The sequence below is a fragment of the Cryptosporidium parvum genome, chromosome 5, assembly GCF_000165345.1.
Source record: "Cryptosporidium parvum Iowa II chromosome 5, whole genome shotgun sequence".
Classification (NCBI taxonomy): Eukaryota; Apicomplexa; class Conoidasida; order Eucoccidiorida; family Cryptosporidiidae; genus Cryptosporidium; species Cryptosporidium parvum.
Genome location: NC_006984.1, coordinates 1 through 20,732, shown reverse-complemented (window position 1 = coordinate 20,732; position 20,732 = coordinate 1). Strand labels below are relative to the sequence as shown.

General features: G+C 31.8%; 6 protein-coding genes across 6 annotated transcripts; 5 read left to right on the top strand and 1 right to left on the bottom strand.

Moving 5' to 3' along the window:
* Positions 1 to 256: 256 nt before the first annotated feature.
* On the bottom strand, positions 257 to 793 carry cgd5_60 (centrin like protein with 4x EF hands; the record flags this gene model as incomplete). The annotated part of the gene is made up of 1 exon (XM_625971.1): positions 257 to 793. One exon carries the CDS (start codon positions 791 to 793, stop codon positions 257 to 259), a length of 537 nt encoding a protein of 178 aa, XP_625971.1.
* Positions 794 to 1,477: 684 nt separating this feature from the next.
* Positions 1,478 to 3,442, top strand: cgd5_50 (signal peptide containing protein; the record flags this gene model as incomplete). The annotated part of the gene is made up of 1 exon (XM_625970.1): positions 1,478 to 3,442. One exon carries the CDS (start codon positions 1,478 to 1,480, stop codon positions 3,440 to 3,442), a length of 1,965 nt encoding a protein of 654 aa, XP_625970.1.
* A 951-nt stretch (positions 3,443 to 4,393) lies between these two features.
* cgd5_40 (signal peptide containing large protein with proline stretches) lies at positions 4,394 to 10,048 on the top strand (the record flags this gene model as incomplete). The annotated part of the gene is made up of 1 exon (XM_625969.1): positions 4,394 to 10,048. The coding sequence occupies one exon, from the start codon at positions 4,394 to 4,396 to the stop codon at positions 10,046 to 10,048; it is 5,655 nt and encodes a 1,884-aa protein (XP_625969.1).
* Positions 10,049 to 10,154: 106 nt separating this feature from the next.
* Positions 10,155 to 10,559, top strand: cgd5_30 (hypothetical protein; the record flags this gene model as incomplete). Its single annotated transcript, XM_625968.1, has 1 exon — positions 10,155 to 10,559. The coding sequence occupies one exon, from the start codon at positions 10,155 to 10,157 to the stop codon at positions 10,557 to 10,559; it is 405 nt and encodes a 134-aa protein (XP_625968.1).
* A 1,120-nt stretch (positions 10,560 to 11,679) lies between these two features.
* cgd5_20 (signal peptide containing protein) lies at positions 11,680 to 13,962 on the top strand (the record flags this gene model as incomplete). Its single annotated transcript, XM_625967.1, has 1 exon — positions 11,680 to 13,962. The coding sequence occupies one exon, from the start codon at positions 11,680 to 11,682 to the stop codon at positions 13,960 to 13,962; it is 2,283 nt and encodes a 760-aa protein (XP_625967.1).
* A 596-nt stretch (positions 13,963 to 14,558) lies between these two features.
* cgd5_10 (signal peptide containing protein) lies at positions 14,559 to 16,289 on the top strand (the record flags this gene model as incomplete). Its single annotated transcript, XM_625966.1, has 1 exon — positions 14,559 to 16,289. The coding sequence occupies one exon, from the start codon at positions 14,559 to 14,561 to the stop codon at positions 16,287 to 16,289; it is 1,731 nt and encodes a 576-aa protein (XP_625966.1).
* Between the last annotated feature and the right edge of the window lie 4,443 nt (positions 16,290 to 20,732).

Genomic DNA, 20,732 nt, shown 5'->3' with positions numbered 1-20,732 from the left:
TAGCTTTTAATTCAAGTTGAATTAAATAAGCTTAAGAATATCGCATCATACTTTCTAAAAATATTCACCAAAATTTGTTTTTTCTCTTCTTTTGCAAGGAAATACAAATAATATATTAATGTAGGAAACTTGGTATAAAATATTAAAAGCATTAATTATTTTTATCTAATTGAAATAAGTATATACTAAAATTCAACTTATAAGTGAAATATGCAATTTCTGCATTATTTATACTCAAAATCCCCCTTAACTCCACTTAATACAAGCTAGTTTGTTTCATTATTGATATGAACTCCTCTTCATTGATTTCACCATCCATATCTTTGTCGAATTCTTCAATCATTGCCTGTAGTTCATCATCAGAAATGCTCTCTCCAAGCTCCCTGGCTACTCTACGAAGATTCTTAAGAGAAATTTTTCCTGTATTATCATCATCAAACAACTTAAAAGCCTTTAGAATTTCTTCACGAGGATCCCTCTCCAATATCTTTTGTGTCATAATCTCGACAAAATCCTTATACTCCACTTGTCCACTTCCTGATTTGTCATACTCACGCATTATTTCCAGAACTTGTGCTTTTTTTACCTCAAATCCCAAAGCTCTCATTGCTACTTTTAATTCATGGTAGTCAATTCTTCCAGTTTTTTCGGTATCAAAAAGCTCAAATGCTTCTTTAATCTCCTGCTTCTGTTCATCAGAAATTTCATTCCTCAATCTTCGTCTTCTAGAAGCTGCTCCTGATGAAGCTCCCCCTACACTAATTCCACCAACATGTTCTTTTCTTTGCAACATTATTCAAAGGCCAGTTTAATCGCCAATAAAAGACCGGATAGTAGGATACAGGAAGATAACTTTGAAGAGCTCTAGCTTGCACCACTTAGTAACTATTTATTTTGAAATTAATGATAATACGAAATAGAAGAAAACAGTTTTCTCAACCTCAATTTTAGCTCCATCAAAAGAATATATTTCCTTTAATTTGAATAATCCTAGTTGTCCCCCTCCCCTCACCACCACCTCATGTTTACAACTGGCCGCCAGCTAAACCACTAAAATGCTTTAAAAGAAAAAAAAAAGGTAACTATGAGAGTTTTAACCGTTAAATTCTCAGTATAAAGATGGCAAAAAATTATCGCAAGTTAAAGATCACAAAATTGTGTGAAAATATGATATTTGATCAGATTCTGTGAGGGAATGTTTATATAACCTAATCTCCAAAAATACATGCATTAAGTAGAAATATAAAGGTGGAAAGAACATTAAATGATAATCTGATAATTTGATAATTTTATTAAAATTATGTTATAATTCAAATATCGAGGAAATAAATATATTGGTACAGGCTATATCTAACGTGTGGCTTAGGCGCCATCGACTACTGACAACTCGATATAAATGTGTGATAAATTTGTCTAGTGCACTTTAAAACCAAATATTGCTCGTCCTCCATATCTAAAAAGTTTTCAAGATATTTTCATGACGATTCTTCAATTTACAAAGGTTCATATTCTTATTCTCTCCGTGTTCTGTGTTCTTTTATTTAACATCGATCTATACAACTATTGCCCTCATTTTGAACAATCGTTTTTACAGTCCAATACAAAGAGATTTAACCCCCCACGAGGTTCATTTAACTACTTGTTACCTACTAATACGCCTGGTACCTCTCGTCGGCTTGATTTACAGAGGTCTGGGTCCGTTTCAGTAGATAGTGCTCATCGAGGAACTGGTACTAATAGTCAAAGAAGGTCAAGTAGTGTTGCTAGTGGAGCTCACTCTAATGAGGCTGCCTCCGCCCATTCTGTTCCATTTACTCTCCCAGATCCAGATTACGGTAATAGTGATTTCCAGGATTCAATTGAAAGGAGCAGGGAATTAAGGGAATCTTCTTCTAATCTGCATGTCATTCCGCCTGAAGTCTTACTTCCAGAGCCAGATTACGACGCCAATGATCCAGAAGGAGAGTACAGAAAATCACCCAATACAAAGAGTGCCATTAGAAGAACGTTATCTAGACGTGCTGGTTTTACTCTCTCTAATTTATTGGCCAACCAAGCTTCATATTTTGCTAGAAGATCGTTTTCTAAAGATGGCCAGGATAAAGAAACTGTTGAAGAAAAAGTAGCTAGAAGAAGATCTTTAGGTTTATCAAGAGAAACATTTTCTTTAATGGATGAAGGTGAATTCACTGGCAAACCTTTGAGCACACAAATTCCGTATAATTTAATATCTCTATGCAAATATGAACTTTCTAATTTGTTAACTTTGATTAAAAAATTAAACTTGAAGGCCAGACAGCTTGGAGTAATTAAAGATCGAATTGGAAATTGTAATTGTGGAACAAAAAACTGTGCGATGTGTCAAGAAAACTTTGAGTTATACAATTCCCACAAATCAAAATATTTACAGCATAAATCTTCCATAGAGTCAAAGATTAAATTTTTAACAGAGAATTGCCTATCAGGTCAATCAAATAAATACGAATCTGTATCTTTTATAGCCTTTTTCAAAGAATTATTTTCTTTAATATATGAGCAAATCATTAGAAAGAATAGACTTCACGTAAACAACTTGTTTCTTAGATGTGAAATAGTAGCTATCACAGATAAGATTCTTAAAAAGCAAATTAAATGTAGAAAGTGTAAAAAGAAGCATGAAGTTTGTAAGAAGCACTCAGCATTGTTACAAAAATTAAGAGAAATAGAATCTTCTAGGACTCAGAATAAACTAGAAATTGAAGAGGCAATGGGTATGATTCAATCAAAGATAGAAAATTTACCAAAAAGAATGGTTCAAGATCTTTGTAGATTAGAAGACCAAGACGAAGAGTTCCTCAAATCTCATGTAAAAGTTAAAGAATGTATGAAAAAATTAAGTATTACATCGGTCAATATGTCAGCCCTAGACAAAATTTTCAAAAAGAATAAGTCTTCAAAAAAGAAGATTCAAAAAAGAAAATCTTCTCTGGGGAGCATTGCTACAAGGCCTAGCTCATCTAGACCCGGTTTTATTGGAGAGACTTCAACTGGCACTGGAGGAAGTACTCAGGCAACTTCTGAATTTCCTCCTTCAGCATCATCTAGACCAACACCCATAAGACAGCCAAGCTGCTCTGATAAAGGAGTGTCGTACAAAACTAGTAAAATGTGTCGAATAACAAGTACCAGGGCAGCCTCAATTTCTAGAAGAACTCCTTCTGGTGCTTCTAGAAGAACAACCTCTTCTCCAAGTACAAAAGACCATAGTGGTTCTCAATCTCCTTATCCATCTCTTCAAACTGGTGCAATGAGAATATCTCCTATGGGGCCATTTTCAGCTCCTGATTCAGGAGCAATTCCCAAAGTACGAAGTAGTGGAAGCACAACAGCTCAAAGTTCTTTACATAAAGCTACTAAAAAAAGATCGGATCATAAAAATATGAGTAAAGCTTCGAGGAGTTAGAAATAGTTCCTCAACTAAATGGTTTTAAATAATGTATATGGTAATTATGTGTGGCTTGAACTTAAATTGATATTTAATTGTTCATAGAAGAATCTTTGGGGTTTGTTTTCAGGAAATGCTCAACTGGAATTAGAAATTTTACTACTCGAGTAGAAAGCAATGACTGGGTAACTATCAAGTATGTTTGATATTTCTAGGAAATCATTAATAACAGGGAATAGAAAGAGCCGCAATATTCTGTTTGTAAGTTGTTATTTTGAATAAAGTTGGCACTGTGTTTTTACAAGATTCGATCTTATGTCTATTTCCTGATTTATTTCAGGTTTGAAACTTTTGATCGTTTTAATTATGAATTGAATTAATCAGCTTATACATTAATCTAATTGGACGGTAAATGGGTATTTTATTTTTAATTTATCATTTTAAATTCTTCATATTTTATATTGTGTGTGTTTGGTACTATTTATGCAGAATAATGACAATTTTAAATGGGTTTGAGATATTCTGGACTAGTTTTTGCTTTATAATCTAAATTTTCAATGGTTTTTAGTACAAAGCACTAACTAAAATAGTTCAGTTATACGCACTCAATGTATCTAAGCAATGTATTATTCAGCATGACTTAGCATTATTATTGCTGTTAAAGTTTAGTCATTCATTAGTACTTTTAATTATTTTCCCCTATTTTTTTTTAATTTGTTTCCTCGACATATTTTTTAGTAATGCGATACTAGTTGCATGAAGAATCAAACAATAGGCGCCAAGGTAAAAATATTAAATCCTTAATTTTAAAGAAATTCAAGGTCTGGCAATTTGGTGTGAAAAAAAATAAAAGAAAGGAAAGAAATTAATTTGAAAGGTATATATCATGTACAGATTATGAAATAAGCTAGTTGGAATGAATTGATATGTTATGTTTGAAAAAACCTGTGCATCCTGGCAATTTAAAAGATGAAAATAATAATAATAATAATAATATTAATTGCTTTAATATTTACTCAAACTAATTTACACGTAAATGATTTAATTATTTTTCAGGAAAGCTATATAAAGTTAAAATTACTTTCCAATACGAATAATAATGTTTCTGAAGATGAAAGTGACGAGGGAACAGCTGAAGAGCTATTAGGGGCAACTGGAGGATATTGCGAAGAATGTGAGAAAGAGGGAAACAAAGGACTTTGTTCTCATTCTATAAGTGATGAGCAAAATTCTTCGATTGTTAATTCTGCTTCGTACTCTCAAATGAATAAAGAGTTATTTGGTGTAGAAATAGATACTGATCCTGATGAAACTTCTGAAGCAAATCAAACTCAAAAGAAACAATCACTTAACGAAGATATCCAGAGGATTTCAATGGCCGATATAGAAAGCTTTGGAATCTCAGCTGAGTTGGTTTTAAAAGATTTGATTAAAGTTCATAAGGCAATTTCCGAGAATTTTGTTACTGAGGAGAACGTCTTAGCGCTTTATGATCTATGTAATCAAATTATGGAAGCAATAATGTTTTTATCTGATTCTATTGATGAATTTTCTAGAAAGCATAAAAGGAATCAATCTATTTTATTTAAAATTCTTAAAAGTAATCAAGGCATTTCAACTTATAGAATATTTAATCTTCGAAATGAAAATAAGCAACTCCTTGTTAAAGCTGGCATAGTCAAAATTAGACTTAAAAACCTTAAGATGGCGTTTTCGAAGTATTGTATGCCTGAAGAAAAAAGAATTTTATTTTTAATGAAACAAACTATTGTTGGAAAATACAAAAATACTAAATCATATAGGGATGACATAAGGAAGATCTTCAATGATCTATATCTTCCATTCTTACAAGGTATTCACGTTTGTAGATCTTATCCAAACACCAATTGTACAAAAAAAAATCCATGTAAAAAATGTAAGGAATTAATTTCCAAATTTAAATCAGGTGAATTTGAAAAAGAACTTAAAAAAGTCAATAAAATTGAAAGAGAATACGCCAAGGTTTCCAAATTTGGAAGCGTGGATCTTCAAGAACAATTGGACAACTATTTAAGTCTTGAAAAAGAACTTCGAAATCTTGAATCTAGTGCAAGTTCCAGTGATATTTCACAGCCTGAACTTACACCCGATGATAAATCGGAAAATGATCAAGTAAAATCAACAAAAAAAACAAAAAAACGTAAAGGCCCATTAATTTCTATCACCAAGATTAATAATCTGATTAATAAAAATCACAAGTCTCGTACAGTAAAAAGATTGGAGGAGAAAGAGAGGAGTGAACTTAAAATGTTAGATGATCGGTATTCAAAAAAGAATCTTAATATATTCAAAAGTGGAACAAAAAAAGAAAAAGGGCAAAAGAAAATAATGATCAGCTCTCCAGTTATATCAGGCCCACAAGATTTTCCCCAGGAAAATACTAGCAATCAAGATTCTAGTGGCAATAATTCCAATACTCAAGATAATGTAGGTACTGCTAATAGCAACATAAATGTTATAACTAGTGGTAATACTCCAACATCTGATGATGACAATGAATCAGAAACTCGATCACAAAATACCCCAACTATAACTACAAGTACTCAAAGCATCGAAAGCATTGCTGAAAAAGTCATAGACACAAACTCTGATGAGACCAAAACTAAGGTTAGTAAAATAGACCCAATCACTAGGCAACTACTTAGTAAAATTGCCTCCCGGAGAGAAAAGAGGGAAAGAAGAAATCAAGCTAGAAATAGTAAGATATTTCCTACTCAGAGTGTTGTTGCTTCTGTAGAGACCAGCTCTAAAACCAGTTCGAGCTCAGATCAAAGGCCATTTACTGATAGTGACTTTGATTCATCAGTTAGCTCATTTGATAGTTCTGACTATGAGTTTGATACTGACTCAGATTCACCTATTAATGCTCAACTCGCATCTCCTTCCGGAGAATCTACAATTACTAATAGAGGCCCAGAAAATAGAATAAATGAACCTTCATCTTCGGTAGAGGAAAGTTCTATTTCAGAGCCCCCAGTTTCTGAGTCTGGTCAATTACAAACTGTAGAGGGTTCATCGCAAAGTACTCGAAATGAACAGCCTCCAAGCCAAGAAGGTCCAAATACTGAAGATACGAGCCATATCTCAGCTCAAACTTCTTCAAATGATCAATCTCAATTACCTTCATCATCTAAACAACTGCATAATAAAGGAAGAAAAACAGGAATTGTTCGCACTCCCCATTTTAAACGACCTAGAAAAAAAGTAAGATTTAATCTTGAATTAAATCAAGAATATCCATCTGAAGTTATTCAAAGAAAAGGCAGCATTGCCTCAAAACAATTGGGACCTAACGAGCCAAATTCAAGCAGCAAAAATCCAGTAAGCAGTCTAAAAAAAGTTTTAACTAGAACCCTGAAAAAATATTTAGGTAAAAATAGTGAAATGGGATTTAGTTCTCAAAATTCTAAAAATTTTGTAGAGCCCAAGGATGGAGCTGGTGAAGATCTGGTTGGAGGAAGTTCAACTTTAGAGGAAAATTTAGGAAGTGAGCAAGGAACTCAATCGTTCAATATTCCTCCTCCACCTTCATTTCCTGCCCCTCCTCCTCCCTCAATTCCTAGCGGAACTTCATCCCCTGCTCCGATTCCAAAGGATGGAAACTTGACTTCAGATCCAACAATGAGTAAAACAAACCACCAAGATTCTTTTCAAAACGAACCAAAAAGTAAGAGAAAACCTTTAACCAAAAAAGAATTGGAAGATTTACTAAAGAAACACAGAACTGGGGCTAACAGAAATTTGACTGGAGGAAATCCTTTGTCTCGAGATAAAAGTTTAGGAGATGAAAAAAGAACTCCATCGCCTAATATTCCTCCTCCGCCTTCGTTTCCTGCCCCTCCTCCTCCCTCCATTCCTAGCGGGACTCCATCTCATACTCCGATTCCAAAGGATGAAAATTTGAATCTGAACTCAGCAGTTGGTAAAACAAACCACCAAGATTCTTCTCAAAAAGAACCAAAAAGTAAGAGAAAGCCTTTAACTAGGAGAGATTTGGAAGATTTATTAAAGAAACACAAAACTAGAGTTAACAGAAATTTGACTGGAGGAAATCCTTTGTCTCGAGATAAAAGTTTAGGAGATGAAAAAAGAACTCCATCGCCTAATATTCCTCCTCCGCCTTCATTTCCTGCCCCTCCTCCTCCCTCCATTCCTAGCGGGACTCCATCTCATACTCCGATTCCAAAGGATAAAAATTTGACTTCAGATCCAACAATGGGTAAAACAAACCACCAAGGTTTTCCTCGAAAAGAACCAAAAAGTAAGAGAAAACCTTTAACCAAAAAAGAATTGGAAGATTTAATAAAGAAACACAGAACTGGGGCTAACAAGAACTCGAATAGAAGAAATTCATCAGATCTAGATGATGAAGAGGAAGAAGATGAAGAAATTATAACTAACATTGGCCCATTTGGCCAAAGACCTCCTTCTCCTCCTCATCCTCCACCTTCATCCGGTTCATTTACTCCACCACCGCCACCGCCTCCTCCTCCTCCTCCTCCTCCTCCTCCTCCTCCTCCTCCTCCTCCTTCTTATACTTCCCCTTCTAACGGAATTCCATCCCATATTCCGACAAGAGAAAATGAAAACTGGAATCCGGGCCCAACAGTTGATAAAACAAGCCAATGGGGCTCTTCTCAATTAGGACCAAAAAGTAGTAGAAGGCCTTTAACTAAGAGAGCTTTAGATAAATTACTAAAAAAACACAGAACTGGAGCTAACAGAAGTCTGAATGGAAGAAATCCTTTGTCTCGAGATAAAAGTTTAGATGAGAAAAGAACTCCATCCCTTAATATTCCTTCCCCACCTTCATTTCCTGCCCCTCAACCACCGACTTATCCTAAGCCATCTCCTCCTTCTTATGTTTCCCCCTCTAACGGAATTCCATCCCATATTCCGACAAGAGAAAATGAAAACTGGAATTCGGGCCCAACAGTTGATAAAACAAGCCAATGGGGCTCTTCTCAATTAGGACCAAAAAGTAGTAGAAGGCCTTTAACTAAGAGAGCTTTAGATAAATTACTAAAAAAACACAGAACTGGGGCTAACAAGAACTCGAATAGAAGAAATTCATCAGATCTAGATGATGAAGAGGAAGAAGATGAAGAAATTATAACTAACATTGGCCCATTTGGCCAAAGACCTCCTTCTCCTCCTCATCCTCCACCTTCATCCGGTTCATCTGCTCCACCGCCGCCTCCTCATTCTCCTCCACCACCGCCTCCACCTCCACCTCCTTCTTCGCCACCATCTCCTCCGCCGTCTCCTCCTCCTTATACCCCTCTATCTAACAGAATTCCATCTCATATTTCGACTCAAAAGGATGAAAATTTGAATCTGAACTCAGCAGTTGGTAAAACAAACCACCAAGATTCTTCTCAAAAAGAACCAAAAAGTAAGAGAAAACCTTTAACTAGGAGAGGCTTGAGAGATTTAATAGAGAAACACAAAACAGGAACTAATCAAAATACAACTAGAAGAAACTCTTCGTCTCGAGCTGGAGGTTTTGGAAATGGAAAAAGAACTCCTCCTCATCCTCCACCTTCATCCGGTTCATCTGCTCCTCCTCCTCCTCCTCCTCCTCCTCCTCCTCCTCCTCCTCCTCCTCCTCCTCCTCCTTCTCCTCCTCCTTCTCCTCCTCCTTCTCCTTTTTATGCCGTCGTTTCTGATGAAGCTACACCCCATGTTCCTACACAAGAGGATGAAAACTTGACTTCAGAACCAACAATGAGTACAGTAGAAGAATTATATTCTAAAGTGGTGAAACCACGTAGCAAAAATAAGCCTTTAACTAAGAAAGGTTTGCACGAATTACTAAAGAAGCACAGAACTGGGTATAACAGAAACTCTGAAAGAAGAAATTCATCATATCTAGAAGATGAAGATTTAAGAAATGGGCATAGAACTCCATCGCCTTCTGTCTCCCCCTCTTCTACTCCTTCTCCTTTGCCGCCGCCACTACCTCCTCGCCCTTCTCCATCACCAACGCCAACTCCTCATTCTTACACTTCCCCTTCTAGCGGAGCTCCATCTCATGCTCCGATACCAAAGGGTGAAGACTTGAATCTAGAGTCAGCAGTTGCTAAAACAAAACACCGAGGTTCTTTTCGATTACCAAAACCAAAAAGTAAAAAAAAGCCTCTAACTAGGAGAGGATTGGAATATTTACTAAAGAAACGCAAAGCTAGAGCTAACAAGAACTTGAATAGAAGAAATTCATCAGATCTAGATGATGAAAAGGAAGAAGAGGAAGAAGATGAAGAAAATATGACTAGCATTGGCCCATTTGGCCAAAGACCTCTTCCTCATCCTCTACCTTCATCCGGTTCTTATTCAAATGGCGAGCCCAAAAAAAGTTTTTCTAGTGAATCTTTAGTTAGTTCAAACATGAATTTGACAAAAAAGAAAGCCAGATCTTTACTACCTGAAAGAACTAATACTTCAAATATGGGAGACAGTAACTTATCTTCGCATATTGAAAGTTCAATGAATGTGAATTATGAAGAAACAAAACTTTCAAACTATTTTTTAAATAAACTAGAAGAAAAAGATAAAAAAGAATCCAAAATAAAAAAAAATAACTAGTCGTATTTCTAATTTAAAATCTAAAACTCACCGGAAAGGAAGCTCTAAAAGGAGGAAAAATAGAAGCAATAAAAATTCTACATCAAGTTCAAAAAAGAATAAAGGAATGCCTAGCCCTCCAAAATCTCCTACCACTGATATGGTACACACTACTGAAGGAGAGAAAGTCAAATCGAGATTTGAAAGCAAATTTCAACTTGGCGCACAACGAACATCATTGAATTCAAAAGTGAATAGTTCAAATGATTCAATAAATAGTCAAACAAGTAATCTAGGCAAGCTAAGAGCTAGAACTTCTGTCTCGAGAAGAAAACAAAATGTTTCCAAATCTAAGAGACGCAAGACCAGTCTTTTGAAATATACTGCAAATGAAAGAAGATTGAGTAGAACAAATTCACCAGAAAATAGGAGATTTGGAACTAACTCAAACACCGAGGGCAATGACCCAAACGGCAGTAATGGCCTACAATTTACTCCAATTCTAAGCTCCTCAGATGACCGATTAATTTAACCCGTCTATAATAATAAAATCTGTTAACTTGCAATATACTTAAAAAAGTATCCCGAAAGTCGCTATTGATTTAGAAAAATTTGATCTTTTGGGTCAAATCTGCTCATTCCGCTAAATTATTATGTTTATTCCGAGTTTAATAGGGTGAAAATATTAAAAATAAAGAAAAATCAGATATTCTAAAATTGTGATACTTTAATCCAAGAAACATATACCGATTTAATATTAAGCATTAAAGCTATTCGACAACTTGATGATTAAATAAGAAAAAGACAATAGCCTGTGATATTATTACCTTTTCTTCAATGTTTTCATATTAATTCTCTGAATTTAGTTATGTTTGTTAATTTACTTTGTTAATATTATCTCCAGCAAGCTTAAGAGTTTTGACTAATTCAATCCCTACCTTTATTTAATGGTTTCAAATTTAATTTTTTTTAGGATTAAAATATTAGTTTTATCATGTTTACTTCTAGTGCATTATTTTTTTTTACCTAGTGAAAGATGGTTAATAATAATAATATTGTGGACTGATTAAATGAATTGTCCCGAAGATCAAATAATGTATGATTTCTGCTGATATAATTAAAAAGTCAAAGTATTAACAAATATAAGCTCTATTAAAAGCTTCCACTCTAAAGAGCTGTGCCGAATTGAAATTATTTGTTAATATTTTTTTAAAATGCACTTTCAAGTCAATTTCAGCCACTGCGCCCGAACTATTTTTTGTAATTTGATGCGCGCCACATTGTGTGAAAATTAAATCTGATTTAAAATGATAATTTGAATTAAGAAAGGAACAAACTCGCAATATTGTTATTACAACATAAACTTAACCTCTATTCAGCTTTTTAACTTTTTCATTTCTTTTTCCTTGGGTTTTTTTTTTTTTTTTTTTTTTTTTTTTTTTTTTTTTTATATATAGGTTACTTGTAATGTGTGTAAAATTAGAAACACATGAATCTTTCCTGGTAGCACAATTATTAAATGATGTAAGGTGTAGAGTTTCCGTTTCTACACCTTATAATTATTTTAATATAGAAATAATTAAATCTGAAAAAAAAGTTACTAATAAATAAAGGGGAATAAAAGTGCAATAAACTTGAATTTCATATTCAAGATGATTGGTCACAATTTATGGTTATATCTTGTTGTTATTTTTTTTACAATACTATGTGAAAATATAGATGAAAAATTATTATCTTCCAAATTATCCTTATCGAAGAACTTTCAAAGTATCACCCTAGTCTCTCTATTAAAAGCAACTGCAAATTACGATAGTTCGGATTCAGGTTCACTCAGCTCATATGATACTGTTTCATTAGGAAGTGACAGTAAAGACTCTTTATCAATATCAGATTCCTCAGACCAAACAGATTCTTCTTCTGTATTATCAGTTGAGTTTAAACCTAAACATAAAAAGAAGAAATTATTTGGTTTTTCAGGAAATCTTTTTAAAAGTAAATCTTCTCCGGAAATCTCAAGCATAGGTGCTAAAAAAGGACTTAAAAGTCAATTATTTGGTATGTTTAAAAGAAAAAATAAAGGTGGAAAACACGGAAAAACTCAGGAAAATATTGCTAGCTCAGAGGAAGAATTGAGAAATAAAAAGCATAGCTCTTCTGCAGGTCTTAAAAAAGAAGATGATACTGATGACGAGGATGATGAAGAAGAAGAAGCTGTTCAAAAACCTCCAAATCCAAATTTAGAGAAAATCTCTGAAAGTGACAATTTGCCATTTGATCTTGGTATTATGCAATTATATCTGGAGTCACAGGTTGTTTCTAGTGATTCTCAAATAAATAAAGCAAAAGAAATATTACAAAATAACAAAGAGGTCTATAGGACTATTAAAAAAGAACATAATAGGCAAATGAAAGATTCTAAATGTAAAGAAACTTTACTTGAATCTGTTTTCATTCTTTCAAATCAAATTTATATGGCGAAAAGTTTCTGTCAAATGGCATCGATTAAAATTACAAATGAAACAGGGTTTTGCAGAAATAGGTGCAGAATAATTAGCTCAAAGAGCTGTAAGACATGTAAAGAAGCTTTTGGAAGAAAAGAAAAATGTAAAACTATTTCAAATACTATAGATGATATGTTTAGTATCTTGGAAAAAATAATTAAAAATTGCCTAGTCAAAAATTCTCTCCAAATGGAAAATCTTTCTGCCTTTATATTATACAAGAGTCATATACCATATAAATGTACAAAGGAGCAATACCAAATACTCAAGGGTAAACTTGAAGCCAAAGTATATCAAATAGCTCTAAAAGTTTCCATTATTAACAATGTTGTTAAGCAAAAAAATATTTGTAATAGTTGTACTAGACAGGAATGCTTGAGTTGTACATCAATGGCTTACTGTTCACAATGCCCAGGACTTGAAGATCTATCCTCATGCAGTAGTTGCCTTGCTGCTCAGAATTTACAAAGTACACTCATCTTAGAACGAAATCAATTAATTAAAGAAGCTCGAAGAATCTTTAGTAAAATTCTTTCTTGCGAAAGTTTTTTGGCTCTCACAAGCAAAGAAACATATAATATTATGGATGCCCCAACTGAATCAGAAGTAGGAAGGATTTTGGAAGAAAAAATTAATTCGATTCTTTCACGTTTCCTGGCTCATTCTATTATGGGTCACTCTCATTTTAAAGCTGATGTTGCTGAAAAAACTAAAACATATCAAAAGTTACCTGATGATATTAAAAATGCAATTTTGAGTGGTGTTAAGCTGAAGGCATCAAGCCAACAAAAGATTAAATATGAAAAAGACCATACTCAACTGAGTGAAGCATTCAAAAAGCATAAGAAAAGAAAAGAAAAGTATGGTATTTCAGGAAGTGAATATAAAATTCCATCAATACCACCACCTGAATCTACTGATGAGGAAAAAAGACTAGCTATTATGCTCTTCGAAGGTGGTATTTGTACATACCTTATGATTATTTTATTGAACCAAGAACTCAGGAATTGTAATATTGAAATTGATAATAAGTCAAGCCAACATAATGGCTGTGAGAATTGCAGACTTGATGGCTGTAGAATGAAAAGGTGTAGCAATATTCCAGAAATAAGGGCTCTAATTATGAAAAGGGAAGGTTTATCTGAACAAATTCAGAGATGTAATGAATTAGGGTTTGTTTCTCAGGCAGAACTAAGAGCTAAGATTGATGAAATGAAGAATTCTGGATTACTTTCTGTTGGTACTACTAGTGGTGCAACCAGCAGTAGTGCAACCAGTAGCAGTGCAATCAGCAGTAGTGCAACTAGTAGCAGTGCAACCAGCAGTGGCACAACAGTGGCTCAAGTAGAAAAAGAACCTGGAGAAGATGAAGATGAAGACGGGGACGGAAATGAAGATGGAGAAAATGAAAAGGATGAAATAACAAGGTTGTAAATCTAATGATTAACTAATAATTAAAGAATAAAGAAAAATGAAGAAAAAGATTTTAATGTTTTAATACAAATAAATTCGTAAATTAATAAATTTTCTTAGTTGAATAAGGTAGATCTGATATTCACGTGTTATTAAAGTTTAGAACTGAAAATAAATCAATGCTTCAGTTAATTTAATACTAGATGAGGAAAGCATCAAAGCATTAATTTAAGTTGTAAATTTAAATTTTTTTCTTGTTTTAAAGAATACCGTGGTAAGATCAATTCGCGCAAAGTTATAATTTTCTTTTAGAGAAATGTACCAAATAGACTTACTATAAACCAAATTCTGTGTAAATTACCAAAAATAGAATCAAACTTTATCGCGGGCTAGCATCTACATTAAGTAAAATTATGTAGCGGTACTACCAGTACCGTTTATGTCTAGCCTCGAATATATTTTATTTGAATTTATGTGGAGAGTAATCTTAATAACTTAAATATTTAAATACTTAGATACTGACTAACATAGTATCTACATAATTCGTCATTTTTACTTTATTTTTTATATTTTTTCTCACCACTTTTTTTATTTTATCTTGCTAAGTCAATACAAGAATGAAACTCTTTTTTTCAATCTTAGCATTTGTATTTGTGATACTTCAAGTATCTAATTATCATTCAACAACTCAACATTTTTCCTTACTGCAAACTTCTGTTGACCCTTCTATTGAGCCACATGTTTCATCTACTAGTGATTCAACAGTAGATTCAGGTGAGCCAGATAAGAAAGCTGAGAAGGGCAAGAAGAATAAGAAACAAAAGAAACAAAAGAAGGAGAAGAAGGAGAAGAAAGCCAAGAAGGGTAAAAAGGTGAAGGAATCAAAGGCCGGGGAGGAAGGAGCTCAGGAGGGAGTTAAGGAAGGAGCTCAGGAAGGAGCTCAGGAAGGAGCTCAGGAAGGAGCTCAGGAAGGAGCTCAGGAAGGACCTGTAGAGGAGGCCGAGGGCAAGAAGGACAAAGATAAGAAAGCCAAGAAAGAGAAAAAGGCCAAGAAAGAGAAAAAGGCCAAGAAAGAGAAGAAGGTGAAGACTCAGGAGGGTGCTACTGATGAGGAAGAAGTTGCTGCTGCTGAGCAAGAAGTTGCTGTTGCTGAGCAAGGAACTGTTGTTGTAGAGGATAAAAAGGCTAAGAAAGAGAAAAAACCAAAGAAGGAAAAGAAACAAAAGGAAACTAAGGCTGAAAAGGAAGCAAGAAAACAGAGGGAAAAGGAGGAGAAGTTGAGAGAAAAACAGCAAAAGGAGGAAGAAAAGAAATTGAGGAAGTTGAAACAGGCTGAGGAAAAGAAATTAGGTAAAGCAAAGAAGGGATATGGTACTTTTGCTGAGAAGTCACCCTTAGAGGAATCAGCTCTGGTAGATGACACTTGCAAGCCTAAAGCAGGGACTCACTTGGCCACAATGCAATTAGATGTCTTAACTAAGGCATCACAAATGAGATTCAGCCATCCAGATAGTTTTACTCATGGTTACTCTTCTTCAGTTATAGGTCTTGATGATAATTTGGATTCTTTGATTGCTAGTGAAATGGAGCAAATTTCAAAGTTGTCTTCTGAATTGGCAGTTTACAATGTCAGAGTTACTAGAGATACAAAGGAGCTCCTTTTAGAGTTGGATAGAACTATTAAATTGGACGAGCAATATAAGAATGAAGTTGTTTCAGTAGTTAATGGGCTTGATGTTGATAGAAAGTGCTCCAAAGAATTAGTCAGAGGGGCTGGTTCTTTATTAGTCAATTTGCAAGGTAAAAATGATGCCTTATACGCAAAGTCATTGCTTCTCACAAAGTTAATAAATAAAGAAAGTGAGACCAATCAACCTGAAACAGAAGAAATCCTACAACTTAAGGATGCTTTAGCCTCGCACCAAGAAGTCATTAGTACCAGATTGGGATACATTTCAGACTTGAGCGCCGCGATGTTGGTTTGCCAGAAGAGAGATTATATTCCAAAACAAATTGTATGCGCTCCTACTAGTAATTACCTCCCCAATCCTAGAGAATGTACTACTGATGATCTAGTCAATTTAATGGAGAAAATGATATTCAATATTATGATGAGATTTACAGAAAACTCGTATCTCCAAAGTTGTTCCGATAGAGTCTCTACCTGTAAAGATCTCTGCTCTAATGGAGATGTTTCATGCTTGGAATGTTTTACCTCATCACTTTGTGAAAGAATTCATCTTTTCAGAAAGCACTCATATGGCAAGGATCTCGTTAATACTGCTAACAAAGCTTACGAATGCGAAACATATCTTTACTTGCAATTCAAAAAAAATGAAAGCCAATAATTTATAAAATCAAATTTTGAATTACTGTGAATTTGACTAGTCGAGATTTGTCAAATTTGCACTATGTAGTAATACTCATCTAGTGGCATCTGAAGCAAGATTTTCTACGACTTGTTAGATATTACCATTACAGGTAAATATTCCGTTGGAGATTTAGCCAAGAATATTTTATCTAAGATTAGTGTATTATTTATGGTAGATTAGTATGTCTTGAGTATTCTATGGATTTTTGATTATTGAAATATTTAATTCTTAGATTTATCATAGTTGGACAATTAGCAACAAAAAATAAATATCAAAATTGGCAAATAATTGTTAAATTTTACAGGTTGGAAGAAAATATGAATCGAGTGATCATTTAATTCTTATTTTGCAAAATTCTCCCCTTTATAATTATTTAAGAAAAATCACGAATATTGCGCAATCTCGTAATTGAGTAATAAACTCTAACTTTTTAGTTAGACTTAGAGACAAAGTCTTTAAATTTGAAAATTATATAACACACTTAGAATACATTTTAGAATATGTTTTAGCCTCAGAATACTTTTTTCTGATTCTCATAATTATTATTTGGATTTATTTATTTGCTGCTTTAAAGAAGAAAAGTAAAAATGTAATCTGATTTGGCGACACTATAATTAAATTTGAAAATGTATTATTTATCTTTATTTTATTGGAACTAAATATTATCTTGGTTGGGATTCTAATTAATGGCACTTTCTTTATCTTAATACTGATATGAATCGTGAATATTGGCCTAAATTAATAGTACAATTGAAATGAAATGGTTATGAATAGAATCTCTGATTATTTAAGTTAGTTTAGGAGGAAGAGAGCATAAAATAATATTCGTAATAAATGAACTAATTTTTAGCAATCAGTTCATTGCTATACAACACATTAAATTGCAAACATAAAAGTCCAATGATCGATATAAGTGTTAAGTAAGCTGAATATTATAATATTGCTTTTTTATCTAGTAAAACTTAAAATCATGTATGGATAGAAATAATTAATGTAATCTACTAGGCGTTAAAGCTATGATGAGATATATCAAAATCATTATTGGCTGATAGGAATTTTATTGAAGTAAATGGGGAATTTCTTGTAATTTTAAGATATCACAATTTTCCACCTATTTTTTTTCGTATAAGAAAACTTTTCCTGGTAATTTTATTGGCAAAACTTAATGGTATAGAAATACAAACAATGAATTTGAAAACTGGTAAATTTTTTTTTTTTGGTTTAGTGATTGAATACAAAATTATTACAGAAAGAATCTTCAAAATTAGAATTAACTTGAATATTGGTGAATGCTTTACTTATAATACAAGTAGCATGCCTTTACTTATTTTTGCTGTCGCTTTATATTTGAAATAAATTCTAATTAGGATTCTTTACATTCCGCTAATAATAAATGGCAATAGTAATAATAATATTAATATTATTATTATTATTATTGATGATAACACTATCTTTATGCAACTAACTGTTGCTACTATCACAACTATCATCACTAAAAATTATGTCGTAACATTTTAATAGTAACGAAAAAAATTTCAATTGATTAAACTTCTTAATTATTCAATTAGTAATAAATTAGAAAATTGGCCAATCATTTCAATTGTACATAAGGCTCTAATAATTCATGAAAAAGAAATTGGGATTTATTATACTTAATGATCTAAAAGTATTTAGTATTGAGAAAGGAAAATTAATTAGAATCTAAAAAAACTCTCCTCTTTATTCCCTCTATTTAGGGATTTCCGAAAGTTTTCTTTTTATCAATCAATATTAATACTAATATTCTTTAGAGAAGTGAAAAATGGTTATAAATGAAACTTCTCATTTATTGAAATTTACTTCCCTTTATATTTAACTAATCTTTCTTCCCAATTCACCTCAATATATAGTAGGTGAATATTGAAACGAAATTCATTGATTTCAAATTAACAAAAAGTTAATTCAGGATTTTTCCCTTCGATTACAGAAATTTATTCATCCAGTCATTTCCTTCGATTCTTACTACATTCCTTTCAATATATTCTTACTTGCTTTTTCCTAATTTTGTCTAAAATGGACAAATTAACAAATTTCTTCTAGGCAACTGAATCATTTAATCAAAAAATAAAAAATGCACAAATTTTGTTTTCAAAGAAATAAAACTATAAAATTTGTTAAGGTAAGTAATACAAACAGATAAAAATTATTTAAGCTGAATGACTTCAGGTTTCACTAATTTGTCAAATAAATTAATTTTAATTGTTAACAGTTAAATTAAAGTCAAAAACGCCCTGCAGTGTATAAAGCATCATTTTTTAACACTTATCACTATAATATTGGGTTATTTAAACCTGAAAACTTTAAACCGAATTGAAGCAAAAGTTAATATGTAAACGAATCAAAAAATAAAAATATATTTTTTTTGTACATTTTTCAAGAAAATAAACTTCCGAAATTTCAAAATTTTATTGTGAATACTTTTCTTTGGTCAAAAACAACTTATAGATAATATTTTGTATCGAGAATTCAGGTAAGAAACAAATAAATTCTGTTTAGATTTTCCCGAATTATAACAATAAAAAAGTGTGGTAAACTACGATCGAATGATAACTTCAATGGAAAAAATTGTCTCATTCGAACTTAATTTAATGTAACAATTTAGTTAGGGTAAGTTTTGGTTAAAAAGTAATAAATTCGAACATTAACATTTAATTTTTAGATATCTGTGCTATTTTATTTCTCCCTATATTACTGTTTGCTTAAAAAATTATAAACCTGAAAATATTTTACTAATGAATATCTAGATTTTTTTTAGTTTAATTATTTTTTTCTTCAAAAATACAATTTAAAAATGGGAATTAATCAATATTTTGTTACAGTTCACTCCTAACTAATTTTCAAGGCATTAAAGTGAAGGTAAAAACAAATTTTAGAGTTTATTCTCCATTTGAAACTCGGTAAGTTTCTAATTATTTGAGCTAGCACAAGTGGGAACATAGTCTGAAAGGAATGGTTAAAAATTATATTTTCAGTTGTTGAAAATATTTTATTTTTAATGGAGAATAGATTCATGTTTGATTGAGGGCATACAAAATAACTTATACAAATTATCAATGAGGAGATTCAGTGTTTAAAATATATCCACCAAGGAAGTACGAGGGTGGAATTTTTTTTTGTAAGTTTTCTTTTTGACTTAATTTCATGATTAATTTTTTCTTTTTCACGAGGTTTGAGTCCATTCAATTAGTATTTGCTCAAATATTTGAAGATATTAAAAAAAAAAGAAACAAAATCAAGTTTTTCCAGAATATTGAAGACTAAATATACCATATTTAATCACTTGATATGTTACTAGATGATCTTAGTAGATTTTACACTATTTAGATTTAGGTGTTAATTTTTTTTTAATTATAAAAAATGTTAACACGTAATTATTTAATGTGGGTATATTTTATATTAAAACTGTAAATACTAAAAACGTAAATTATTCCTTATTTACTTTTATAATTAAACTCTCATTTTTTATTATTTATTTTTGGTTTACACAATTTAAAAGCAAGATGATTAGTATTATTTTTAAAATTGAATTTTCAAAAATTTTATTAATTATTAATTTTATGCATGAAAGCTGATGGTTTCCATATTTTTTAGCTTGATTTTATTTAATAATTTTTACCAAACATTTTTTAGATAAATATAATTTTAAATTATAGAGTTGTAGGTCCAATGGCTAGAAAAAAAAAATAAATTTTTTTTCAATAAAAATACCACTAGTTTAATATTTGGAATAGAGTATTAATAAATATAAAAATATATCGGTATGGATTATTTTTTTCACTAATTTTTAATGAAAGTGTAATTTCATCTTTTGAATGCAATAAATTGCTTTAGATATGTAATAATTAACTAGCTATAATGATTAATTAGATTATTTATTCTGCATCGAGATAAATATAATGGTAATGATAAAGATAATTTAATTTATTAAACAATTTGGTAAAGCTTTTTATTGAAAATAAAGCGTATTCTAGGCCCAAAATTATGCTGGGAAAAAATGTAATTAAATCAAAAAAATTGATATTTTCTTCAGTTTTATCCTAGTCTTGGTATATTGAAGTAAGAGAATCAAAATTCAAATAATTTATAATGATCTCTTATATTTAAATATAATCTACAATAATACCTACATTATGTTTACATTAGTTCACATTTTGGTAGAATAAAAAAAATTGATTTTGAGCATATATTTAAAATTTCAATGCAAAATCAAAAGATTCGATATCAAAAATTAAGTTTATTGTAGCTTGAATCAAGTATTTTTTTTTCAAACGAACCACACCTCATTTATGTTAGAATAGCATGTAAACAAAATCGTTGTTAGACGTTCTACTCATTGCGAATTTTGATTGTAACAAAAGTATTGCGGAGTACGGCTTAATT